The 13,408-nt window shown below is 50.2% G+C and overlaps 1 protein-coding gene across 7 annotated transcripts in view; it reads right to left on the reverse strand.

Annotated features, from left to right (window-relative positions):
* The window catches only part of LOC133351816 (forkhead box protein P1-like), a 193,720-nt gene that overhangs the window by 59,386 nt on the left and 120,926 nt on the right, over positions 1-13,408 (reverse strand). The window contains exon 1 of one of the 7 annotated variants that reach the window (XM_061567370.1): positions 3,936-4,274. The exons of the other annotated variants lie outside the window; for them this stretch is intronic. Coding sequence (XP_061423354.1) covers positions 3,936-4,103 — 168 coding nt within the window. The 5' untranslated portion in view covers positions 4,104-4,274. Of the gene's footprint in view, positions 1-3,935; positions 4,275-13,408 lie in introns of those variants that run through there. 7 annotated transcript variants of the gene reach the window in all.

The raw sequence follows: 13,408 nt of genomic DNA on the forward strand, positions 1-13,408 counted from the left end.
CAAAGATCCCCCCTATAGCCTTAACAGACTGTAGGGGCAAGTGCTGTGAGCGAGTAGCACCTATGAAGGCCGGCACCACGCCCGACAACCGCTGTCATCCCAGTGGCGATGTTTACACACCGCGCCAAGTACTCATTTGCGGCTGAGTCAACATAGGGGAGGCCCAAGACCGGTTCAGATAATCGTCACTGGTGTTGGCCGTGAGCGGGAATCGAACTCGGGTCGCCGGCTTCGTAGCGCTCTCCTTACACCCGTTGCAAACAAAACTCACAAGTCAGAGACTTTGTGGGGTCTGGCATCACCAGTGGCTTGAGCGTCTGCTGAAAAAGTTAATCAGCAGCAACTCATTACTTTGAATTATTAACAGACCATACATAATGCAGTAGCGACCCGCTTATTAATTCACCAGAACATGTATTAGCGCTTAATAAAACATCAAGAGAGGAGACAGCAAGTCCCTAATTAAAAACAGTCAGTGGTAAACACCCACTTAACGCGACACCCCCCCCCCCCCCCCGTGTACGGCAAACCAATTAATTAACCGCTGAGATTGTTTCCAATTTGCAAGGTGATGACCTCTCGAACGTTTCTCGGTTCTTGGCGGAACGTCTGAAACAGAACGCTCCATCATCTGCGCTGTTGCTGCTTGTGTGCAGCTCGAAATCCAACAGGCTCTGCTGGGGCAAGTGCTGTTTGTGAGTAGCACCTATGAAGGCCCGCACGGCACACGAGGGGGTGGGTGGACAGTACCACGCCCGGCCGCCTTTGTCTCCCTAGTGGCGATGGCTTTTTACACATGGCACTGCGTACTCAATTGAGGCTGAGTCGACCTCGAGGAGGCCCAGGACCAGTTCAGTTAATCGTCACTGGTGTTGGCCGTGAGCGGGAATCGAACTCGGGTCGCCGGGTTCGTAGCTCAGCGTAACAACCGCTACACTACCACTCCCAACGTAAATTATAACAACCATCGCAACACATGCATGGATTTGTGCCCGTAATAATTGACTCTGTACAATTGATGCAAATGTTATGGGCCATGGCAGGTGCTGTGGTTAGCACCAATCGCTATGCACTCGGCTGACTTGAGTACCACCAAAGCAAGCTGCACTGACCAGCGCAGTGAAGTATGATTTCAAGAACTCTCGTGACCGACAGTGTTTCCCCCACGTACTGTCGGTCGTGACAGTTCTTACCCACCCCCGGGAGGGTGGCCATCATCCAGCAGTGGATGGAGAAAGAGCTGTAAATCATAATTAAGTTTTACTACTACTACATGCAAATGTTACGTGAAAGCTAACGGAGCCGCTGAGGCAGAACAAACAAGATGGACAACACAAGCGAGACAATTCATTAACTGGTGGCAGGGTGAAAAGTGTTATGGTTACACGGCAGGCGGACGAGTTGACAAACCCGCAAAACGGTTTACTGAAAATTCCCGTGCCACAAGGTGGGTGGTCAAACCCACACTCCACTACCACTTGGCATGCAGCTTCCAACAAAACAAATAACACGTACGTCTGCGTGTTGAACCTCTCTCGCGACGTACGGAGTCAATCGGGCCAATCGGAAGGTTGCGGATACGTACACAACAAGACAAGAATATTTCGATTTAAAGCTTTCGTGACTGCAGGGATTCATCTTCTTGGTTCTTTCGGTAAAGTCACGTAGAAGGGAAGTAATAAAATAATAAAAATAAAACATAATAAAATAATTTTTACGACGTTTCGGCCACAACGCAAGCAGCCGTCCTGACCTGGTCTTCACCTGAGGACGGCTGCTTGCATTGTGGCCGAAACGTCGTGAGAATTATTTTATTATGTTTTATTTTTATTATTTTATTACTTCCCTTCTACGTGACTTTACCGAAAGAACCAAGAAGAAGACACGAGCATCTATCTGTCTAATGCTTGCGCTTGGGACAAGAATACGCTGCCATGCTTATGGGGACAAGGATCATTACCAGCGCCGTCACAGCCACAGAGAGCCAAGAGACGCGCGTTGGCTCCACCGGTTCTCGGCACAGCGGTGGCACCATCTCAGCGGCACGGCCGTGCGGACAGGAAATCACGACAGAAACACCGGCACCCGTGGTCACACTACTCCGGGTTGTCAAGTTACAAGCTGGAATTGATGCGGACAAGCACATTAATCTTTCGTGACATCAACGGCAGTATGACGACCACGACGCTAATGTTGATTCAAACAAACATCGTAGATCAGCCATCTGCCAAATGATGCCTGCCCATAAGGCCTTTGGTGGCTGATGTGTAGAAAAAATAAACCTTTCGTTTGTCACGTCGCGGGACAGACATGTGAAGCAGGCGTACTGTCAGCTTACTTATTTTGTTGTCTGTCAATACGGGCCTCTAGTGAGCAAACTAAACGCAACTATGACACAGTTTTACTCACTCTCGAGGTCAGGTCATGCCCTCTGAAACATCACTCCATGTTGAACAATGTTACAATAATATTATTATTAATAACGCTTAGCCTTTTTGTCACTGCACTGGTGGATGAAGGCCCCCAAAGCCTCCCCCCACACACACCGTGCTTGCTTGGCAAGGCCTTCGAGGTTGTTTGATCATAAGGAGGGGTGGGGGGGGGGTTTGGTTTGACCATATTTCACCACAAACCACGCTGCTCAATGCAGATTTAGTTAAGAGTTGGCCTCGGACCGCCACTGACGTTAGCCGTGGCTGGGAACCGAACTTACATCGACACAACAGAAGACGCTAGACGATGTGCCACTGCTCCAAATGAAGAATTTGAACATCATGCAAACACATTTTTGTGTTTGCATGCACGTAACAAATATGCACGTTTATGCACAAACATAACACATTTGCACACGAACGGGTTTGCATCATCCACAAACCCGGTAAAAAAAATCTGCACGTTCCCGTACAAGCAGAACGCACCCTGAGAATGATAGATTAATGGCGGTTTATACATTATTATATGCACGTAAACGCACATGCATGTTGACGTGCAAGCCTACTGGTAAATGCACGGCCGAAATGCCCAACAGCCGCACCCTCTATCCTCTGTAGCAAACGCTGGAGGTTTAGATTAAAGGTGCATTAAGCTGCGTGTGTGTTTGTTTTAGATACTTGGCGGAGTTGTGCAATAGGCCGAGATGCGTGCACGGTCGTCGTCCGCGTGACGAAGAGTCGCGACAACTTCCGACGGTCACGCCGAACCTGAAAAACGTCCCCGACGCTTAGAAACTTGTTTCTTCCCCCCCCTGCTTAAGGTCGTTGGAATCGATTAAAAGTTTATTTACAGAACGTTTCCCTCTTGTCCAAAATGATCACTTCAGGGAAATATCTTGTTTTCTTTTTTTAATTTCTACCTTATTTATTTATTTCGCAATCAGTTGCATTTCGTGCGAACGTGGAAGCTTACTCATTGAGTCAGATAACGACCAAAACGTGTGGTCAGAGGCGAGATCTTTTCCATCCTTTTCTTTATAACTTACACTATCTCGCTCTCTCTGTCTTGCTCCCTCTCTTCACGTGCAATCAAACTGTTCGTCTGCGTGTCTCTCAAAATAACTGTTGCCACGCTACCGCTGGCACACGCACGCACAAAAACCCTGGCGCGATGCTGCTGCCCACGATCGCGGTATTACGCATCGAACAAAAATTCCCCGCAGTCGCTGCCTGATGTCACCGTTTCCACCGACCTCAGCCGAGGAAGGCAGCTCCGTTGGCCACGTAACATCGCACTCACGTGGCACGCGCCGTGGTGTAACGCTTAGCACGCTCGCGGACTTGCAATCCAGAGCTCGATTCCATCTCCCGGGTGCAGCAGTTGAAACAATCGCCGAGCGTCTCGATCTCGGCAACGCAAATCGGGCAACGCAACTGCGGCTGTCCGACCGGAGTGCGTCGCGCGCGGGCGGCGGGCGGGGGTCAAACGCGAGTGGCTCCTACCTCCTCCGAGACGTCTGGCGAACACGTGGAGGAGCTTCTCCCGAGCTCCCTCCTAGCGAGGGCCCTTCCGCCGCTGACCAGTGGTGGAGACCAACAAGCACTTGCAGGGCTGCGCCTCCGCCAGCACACCTTTTGCATTCGCATACAGCCACGGCGACGCGCCTCCATCCGCGCATGCGGTACAACAAACAAAGTTGGGCATTTTACGGCAGCAAAATGAATGTCAAAAAAAAAAAATCTCTTACGCCCGGCCCACCCCGCGCCCAGGAAACACACCTCCAGTCAACACAATCAATCTCCATATATCTTGCCACATTGTGAAGAAACTTATTCACGCCCTTCAGACTTGACGCCAATACGCAAACAATCGCAGCGCCCACAGAGCGCCTGACCCCCCTCCCGCCTGCCGCCTGGACCCTCAAGCAGCCACGGACCAGCACCCTGCCCCCATAGCCCCCCCCCCCTCCTCCTCCTCACATTGACCTTGACCACGCGAACGTAAGAAGCGGATCTCAAACATGAACTTTAGATGATGACGAATGCCGTGCACCCAGTGACTTTTTTTATACTTTCAAAGAAAGGAAATATTTTTTTTATTAACTTTTACACAATGAGAGGTTCAATGCAAATGCTCTACTGTAATAACAATATTAACGCGACGTATTTGCTCGGCGTTGTTTGCACACAAAAAAGGTTTCGGCGTCTGCGCCACATACGCAGCCTGTGCTACAAACACAAAAAGGTGAGGACAAAATGCTTTTGAGAACGAGTGGCGTGGTGTGGGAGCGGTGGTGCTGTGGTCAGCGCGCTGCGCTATGAACCTGGTGATACGGCTACGCGGCTCACATCAGTGGCGAGTGATATCTCTACCGGTCCGAGGGGGCCGCGCTGACTTGCGCCGTGAACTACCATCAAACAACCCCTCATACGTGCACGGCTTGGGGAGGCCTTCATCCAGCAGTGGATTAGCAAACGGCCGTGTAAAAGTGCACTTCAGCCCTGTAGTTTTGCTAATTCTGAGTGACACCGAATGGGAAGATTGGGAGTTAAAATCGTCCTTTAGGGTCGACTCAACCCACCGGTGGTCAACAAACATTTGTTCCACATTTTGGGAATCAACATTTTTCCATGCTCAGCCCTGCCAGAGAGACGTGGTAACCGTCTCGCTCAATCACTGCTCACGTGCGTGTTGTGGTAGCAATTGCCAATAATCGCCAGTGCAAGTGCATGTTGGATACAGCAGCTAAATGTGTACCCTGTACAAAAGGAAGGAGGGAACTAACGTATAAATCTGTGCCGATGTTTGATCGTTATCCCCCTCGTATGAATGGCCTTTCTCCGGCTACTGCAACTTCCTCCTGAGTGCAAATATATCGCAAACATCCAAAGCAGGAACCATCTGGAAGTAATTTTTGTTAGCGAGGGCGTTATCCCCGTATACAAAACAGCATTTATTTATTTTTTATTATTCTATGATTCGTCGGTGACAGCCAATTTGCAAGTCAAATGAGCCAGCGAAACAATGTTTGTTTGTACACCCGGTGCTGTTGAATAGATTGCGAAATCAAACAGTGTCGCTGCCAACAGAACGAGCAGAGGGTGTTGTTTGCATGCCCGTTCAGGAGCAGCCAGAGGTTCCTGTAAAGTGCTCGGCAGAATCCAGATGTCTAGCAACCCTAAATTAATTGACCCCCTCCTAACATTGTTGTTTCCTTTGCATGGTCATTTCAGCTTTATAGAAAGGTTGCTTAAGTTTTGTTTTACTTTTAGAGACTTAAATGGGGGTCACAAGACATCGGGACCACCCTGTCGGTGGAGGCCCTCCTGATCCACCATCTACAGTCGGGCTGTGTGTGGCGAGGTTCGGGAAAAATGACCCCCTTTGGTATGTATATTGAACTTCTTTTGTACCATACGTAGCCAACCCTGATAATTAATCGGAGGTGCAGGGGAAGGACAACAAACTAAACGCAAAAATCAGTTCTCAATCTAGATGATTCAAAAGTGCATAGCTCAAGTCGCTTCCCAAAATCGCCAGGAAGAGCATTCCAGACGGCCGAAGAAGCGCATCTGAAAGCGCGCGATGCGGTGACCGCCTTTGTTCGACGGTTAGCCAAAAGCCGCCGCAGCGAGGATGACCACCGGAGTTTGCGCGATGATGGTTCATGCTCCTTGACGTGATCAGCGAGGTATCGTGGTTCATTTGTGGCGAGCAAATTAATGCATCGCCCCCCCGCCCCCCTCCCAGCGTCCTCCTTGTGGGGCTGACCCCGTGTGAGCAACGTTTACCAGCGCACGCTGGGCGAGAATGGCCGCTCGGTGTGCACGCCCGCCTCATTAGCGCGATTAGCAACTCGAGTTCGCCTGTTCGTAAATTTCCAGGGGGGGGGGGGGGAATTTTTTGCTTTCTTTCAACAATCAGGAAGTTTGTATGCATTTGGGAGAACAATTTGGCCGCCGCTTATTTATGTGCAAAGTGACATTTGCGTTCCGTGCTAAATAAACAACCGCTTGCAGGCGTGTGCCATGGGAGATTTCAGGGCACAATTGAAGTTTGAAACCACGTTTGTGTTATTTCTTTGCAAGTTGAGATCGACTTTACATATTGCCATCAGCCAATGGCAAAGTGGCTTGCTATGTAAACTAGGGGGCGCTGCGGTGGCGAGATGTTTACTACCTCACATGGTACACAGGAGGTCGTGGGTTCGATCCCGACTGACACCTGTATATCTGGAGTTTCCATGTTCTCCCCGTAGTATCGTGGATTTTTCTCCGGGTCCTCCGGTTTTCCCCTCTACATTTAGAATCAACGTGCATTTAGAGTATTTGGCTACTATAAACTTCCACGTGATGAGCTCGGTGGGCCTTACCTGGCAAAATATTAATAATTTAGTTTAGTTTAAACAAGACAGAGATACGGATCAAAATAGGTATCTCTCTATTCAAATTAGCGTTTGGGTGGTGCTGTTCATCTCTGTTGATGGCCTTAAGGCTGGAGGGGAAATTCCTCGTTCCTATGGTGGGAACCAGTCTAACCGTGGGATAACCTTGACTTAAAGCTTTCGTGACTGCAGGAATTCATATCCTTTGGTTCTTTCGGTAAAGTCACGTAGATAGGTTCAAAGAAAACAACAAAAAACTACGACGTTTCGATCGCAACACAAGCGGTCATCGACCTATCTACGTGACTTTACCGAAAGACCCAAAGAATACGTGGGATAACCGTTGTTAACTTATAACTAGGTTGAACTCCAACTGTTTGCGGTATGCGTATGCATCACGAAATAAGGAATGCAAAATTACCGGACTTCTTGACAGCAGGGCCTGTAACAATCTGCCCCCCCAACCCAAGTAAATGAATGACGCAATTTCAAGACCAGATTACCCAATCGTGTGCCACCAGAAACAAATCACAAACACTGCCATCGGATCTCAAGCACGAACCGATGCAAGTTTTCCCGCGAGCATACGAACCGATTTGATCAACGACTCGATGCACTTTTACCCCTCTACTACAAAGTGCAGACAAAGATCCCCCATATAGCCTTCAACTGACTTTTGCGGAGAGCATTGTTAGCAATTACCCACGTAGCTTATACTAAGATTAAGATCCCCGTGGGGAGAACCTTTAAAGGTCAAAACGGTATGCAAGGGAGTGCGCTGATCCAAGCACCACACCCGTCCGCCTTTGTATCTCCCCCTACCCCCCTCTCGGTACTGATATTCACACATCATCCAAGACACACGTTTAAGGCCGAGTCGACCTAGGGGAGGCCCAAGACTGGTTTAACTCGCCACACCGATACTAGCCGTAGCCGGAAATCGAACTCATGTGTTTGTGTTTCTAGTAGCAGCAGCGTCGTACGGGGCCGTACATAAAGCACATTCACACACACTCATACAACATGCACACAGCCACAAGGAATGCAAACTGGGGCAAGAAAGCGAGTTCATAAAACCACACCCTGTATGAGTGGAGATTGTTTAACAAACACAGGCGAGCCTGTATAAATAATGCACTCTGTCAAGCTTTTAAAGCTGCCCCGTGAGCTCCGTGTTTACGCTCAAGTTAAGTCATGTTTTTGCATCTCAGACGAAGCTTCCCTCCCAGCCCCTATACTCTCCATCCCTCTATCACCCCCATCCGCACCACCACTACCACGGCCAACACCCTCCCCCCTTCCGTCACCCCATCCGCACCACCACCACCAACAACAACTGACATTCGCCACTAAGTGACGGTGGCGTCAGCACGGCGCCTGTGCCAGGCCAGGTGCACTTTGAGGCCACGTGAAGTGTCGAATGCCCGCTGGCAGGAGGTCACGGGACAGACCCAGGTGCAATGGGTTGGCTGACTGAGATGACCAGCAGATACAGCACCTGCGCCCCCTGCCACCGCCACCGCCACCCTCCTCCCTGCCTGTCACCTCCAACCACACCACGACAAGCAGCCCCACCCTCCGTCAACCCAATCTATACCACCACTACTACCCACGCTGATCTCCCTCCCTGTCACCCCATCCACACCACCACCACAACCACCATGGACTCTCCACCCCACCCCCAGCTAAAGCCACCCTCACATCGCCTATTAATATTTTCCCGGCGTCAGGTTTTACAAGCCCCCTTTCATCGAGTTTTGCCCTTTAGAAAACAAATACGCCTACACATTAAATACAATTTAAAACCATAATAAACAATATCGGCCACGTTCTATCCACAGCCACTCCTCACGGTCCCGTAATGCCGCAATCCACCCCGCTCCCCAAACGCGATAAGTTTCACTGCTCCATCTCCACCGCTGGACCTGTGCTCTCGGGCGCGACCCCGACCCTGGCTGTCACTCAGTGGCCAGCCTCGTCCATCGGTCATCGTCGCATAGAGCGACGGTGTGTCCCGCTCAGGTCTCCGTGCCTTGTTTTTTATGTCATTTGCATTTCTTAAATTTGTAAAAAAAAAAAATGTACGTCCCTATGTTAATCCAAATGAGTTTGTATGACCATTCTTCTCCACGCAGCACAGATTCAGATATCACTCAACACTGATCCCAGCCATGGCCAGGAATCAAACTCGGGCATCCAGGGACCGAGTGCATTGCTTGAACCACTGCTGTCCCCGCAACACAAGTGCACTACACAAAGCAGCCCAATATGTGGAGGTGATTGTGACCGACCGGTGCGAATTCCAACATTGTTCTAGAAGGATTGCAAGAAGCGGTGTCGCGGCGTGGCATCAGGTGACGTCACTATTGTGAGCACGCAGACACTGACCGTTGATACGTGACGGAGATCATGTGAAAGTCCCAGCAACATCTGAATTTGTCCTCACAAATCCGAAAATGTAATATAAAAACAAATCTGAACTCGTCTCCTGTATCCATTGAGGGATCTCAGCTCTTGTATTTTGCTCAAGACAACCTCGTGGAAAATGCATTTTCTCAATGTGTCGTCAGCTGGCTATAAATAAGTGAAAGAAATCATTCATTGCAATCCATTAAAAAGCGTCTATAATTACAATGTGGGTCCATTTATAAAGGCCTGACTAAAATAATGAATCATAGATAAAACAACATTTTATTGAAAGCTTCAAACGCGTCTCCCACAAATCCCGCAAAGCTTCTTAAACATCTTCACCCTCTCGCCCGTAAGATATCGAGCCATCGCTTTCGCAACATTCAATCGCGTGTTGGGAAGAAAGTGCGTCATTAGCATCAGTTAGAAGATCATTAGAATCATTGAGGTACTATTGATAAATGGACCGCCGGGTATAAAAGGTGCAGAATTCCGATTTTATCACTTGCAACACACGAGCGATCTTCTTCTGATTCAAACAGATACTGGAGGGGGGGAGGGCTGCTATTTGTGAAGTCCTTCCCAACACATCCCATTAGAACCCATACCAGGGCACAAGGAGATCTCCCCTCGGGGCCCCCGAAAGAAATTTCAAACATCCCCGTCGGCTTGCCAGGGACACCTTGAAACAACACAAGCAACGGTGTGAAATCGCGGTGCTCTGAAGGTAGAGAAGTTTGCTCGTCGGCCCCAAGTCCACACGCCTACCAATGGAAAGACGGACGAATACAAATAATAAGGTAAAATGAAAACTGTTTGTTGAAATCGTGCCCTGCTCACTCTGCTCCGCAGGAACGGTGATAGAAATTCTCACTTACCTCTGCGAGGTGTGACAGACACATCAACGCGTTGAGTCTCGTACTATTGATATGCACGATGTCACATCTTACATCTCAAGGAGTGAGCAACACGCAAGGACGCAATAGAAATGGCACGGTAAAAAAATGAACTAAACAGCCGATTCTCAAATTGAACCGTCACCCTAAATTGTGACAATCTGTTGCAGCACTGCACAATTCAACGGGTGGCTGTATTTGCCACCCAATCTTTGATTCTGTGCAAACCTTTTCACGAGACTACAGAGCTTATTGGCTATGAGTTTAATGATGCAATGACTTTTCAATCAAATATAAATGCCTATGCTCACGATGCGCACATCAAATTGTGTGTGTATCTATATTCGATGTTTGTGTTATTCATACATGATTTAATCGACTTGTATAACCCCTGCAGTTACGATGTAAAAAAAATACTCTTTATTCGTGGAATACTCTAGATAATGAGACTTTCCGGAAATGAAGACAGACCCAAAAACGTGTGCCGTGACAGTAAAGTTTTAAAGATCTGGTCACACACAACGGCTTCCCGGTTACTCATCTTTTAAAATACAGGGGCGGAAAGTTCATCTTATAATCTGGAGAATAAAGTATACGTGTGTATAAAAATATATAAAAGGCACGTAAAAAATCTAGATAAACGGTGCCGGTTCAAGTTGCATGGGCCGATGCGGTGTGCGGTAATGTTTACATCCGAATTCGTACGAATTCATTTCAAACTCAAAGTTACATGTTTTCAAATCACGGCTGCAAGTTGACAAAGACGGTCACACTGGGGGGGGTGGGGGTGGTGGGGGGGATGGTTCGCAGTCTGGGTGGAGTAACGGTGTCTGCTTGGTGGTGGCTGGTGAAGCAATGCAGCGGAATGCGGACAGAGGAGGGTGGGGGGGGGGGCTGCGAGGTGGGGGGGGCAGGCAGGAGGGGGAGCAGGAGGAGGGGTGGGGGGGTCAGGTGGTGGCGGCTGTGGGGGGTGGGAGAGGTGGAGGCGGGGGGGGTATGGAGTTGGGGGGGGTGTGTGGAGGTGGGGTGGGGGAGGTTGGGGGTGTGGAGGCGGGTTGGGGTGGAGGTGGGGGGTGGAGGTGGGGGGTGGAGGCGGAGGGGGTGTGGAGGGGGGGTGGAGGCGGGGGGGTGGAGGCGGGGGGGTGGAGGTGGGGGGTGGAGGTGGGGGGTGGAGGTGGGGGGGAGGTGGGGGGGGTGGTGTCACTCCTGGCCGCATTTCAGGGAGTCCTTCATAGCGGGCCGCATGGGGTGCTAGCAGCGGGTGGTAATTAGGAGACGAGACGGCACCGGCAAACGCTCATTAAGCCCTCGTTATACGGCTGCCCTTAAAATAACGAAGCCGTGCCAAATCTAACGGGGGGGGGGGGCGTGGGAGATTGGGCAGCGAATATAGAATGGGGTTGGGTGGAGGTGGGGGGGAAAGTAGAGGAGGGTGGGGGGCGAGGTGGGGGGGGGGTCATGAGGTAGAGGGGTCATGAGGTGGGGGGGGAGAGTCGAGGTGATGCCGGGTTGAGGTCGCAGTGAAGGAAGTCCGTTCAAACGTGGGTAAAAGAAAGAAATAAAAAAACACCTTTTGGCAAATTAAATGATAAAGACAAAATGTGCAGCCCTAGTAGTTAACCAGCTCAGGGCACAGTTGGTGGAAGGGCCTCTACTGGAGGAGGCTGTACAGGACCCCTCTCAGTAGAGTACAACAGATGATCAGTGGCTTGCTGTGCAGATGTCATGTAGCTGTGCAGTCACACATCCTTTATTCTCTCAATGTTACGCCCAATTACCATTCTGGTGTTCCCTCGAATGGAGATTTGGGCAATTAGTGTGGCAAATAGTCACTGCCCCCAAATAAATTAATTACCCCAAATTACTCTAATTAAATTTCTCCCAGCCCTCTTGTTCCAATGCAAATGTAATTAGTGCCACTTGAAGTACTTAATGCCTCTTATCCAAGGCATTTGGACTTAAACTACCCCACTCTTGCGCGCGCACGGACGTAAGTACGCCTGGTCGTGTTTACTTCTACTTTGAAAGATCAAAATATTCAACACGACGAGAGGAAAGCTCGCACAAATTCAATTACCCTGCCAGAAACACAGAGTCCGCGATGGCAATTACGCAGCACGTGCACACGCGAACGCCCGCAAAACAAAATGCATCAACTCTGACAGCATGGGGGGGGGTGGGGGGGAAGAAAAACAAAAGTGAAATGAAAATCGGCGAGAGACACAACATCGTGTGACCTAACGGTGCTGCAAGCCAACAACGTGTGCGGCCACGTGCCCCCCCCTCCCCGCCCACCTCGTCGGGCCAACCGCAGCAGACCAAGCGGCCAAGGAGCTTTCGCGACGTAGGCGCGCACGTTGAACTTCTTCTTTCGCACCGTACGTAGCCAACCGCGCTGATCGGAGGTGCGGCGGGAGGGGGGAGGCAAGCAAGAAACTCAACGCAAAAAGGCAGTTCTCAAGAAATGCGTTTTCAATCTAGACGATTTCAAGTGCGGAGCTCCCTAATATCGGAGGGAAGGGCGTTCCAGACGGCCGCAGAAGCACGTCTGAAATCACGCGGAGCGTCTTGGTTAGTGCACCAAGTTACAAACCCAGCGACCCAGCGTTCGATTGCCACCTTTGACAAAGTGGCAATCGAAGTACGTAACATGTATTTATAACGAAAAGACTGAAACAAACATCGATATAAGCCTGGGATTTGAGTTAGTCAAGGAGATGGCTTGAACAGCAATCGATGCTCGAATCGATCTGCGCTGAGCTTTAAGCGTTACCACCTCGTACGGGATTTGTCTGGCTATGTACGTAACTTCTTTAGCACCGTACATAGCCAGCCGTGCTAATCGAGAGGTGCGGGGTGGGGGACAACTAAAAAGACATTCAGAGCCACGGCAACGGAATTGGCCAAACGTCTCAAAGTCGGACCATTCCTGAGACGTATGAGACTCGGCGAAGCTTTCCTACGTGTAGACAATTGGCGTCATCGTACATCAGCTGAATAATGAGACCAGCAAAGGAACGCCACCAACTGGGCGGCCACAGTACCGAGCACGCCCTGCGTCAGAGGTCGCAACCGGGTACCCGATACCCGGCTACCTGTACCCGGCCAGGTACGGGTACGGGTACCTGTTTGCGACCCTGGTGCGGCCAGGTACGGGTAGGCCGTGAGTCACTGGTGAGTAACCGTTTGTCACTCATTTCGGGTAGGGTACGGGTAGGGAACGGCTACCCGTTCCCAGCCGGGTACGGGTACGAGTACCCATTTGCGACCCTGGTGCGGCCAGGTA

Source organism: Lethenteron reissneri, chromosome 38, assembly GCF_015708825.2.
Source record: "Lethenteron reissneri isolate LAM-NWPU_2019-01 chromosome 38, ASM1570882v1, whole genome shotgun sequence".
In the NCBI taxonomy this organism is placed as follows: Eukaryota; Metazoa; Chordata; class Hyperoartia; order Petromyzontiformes; family Petromyzontidae; genus Lethenteron; species Lethenteron reissneri.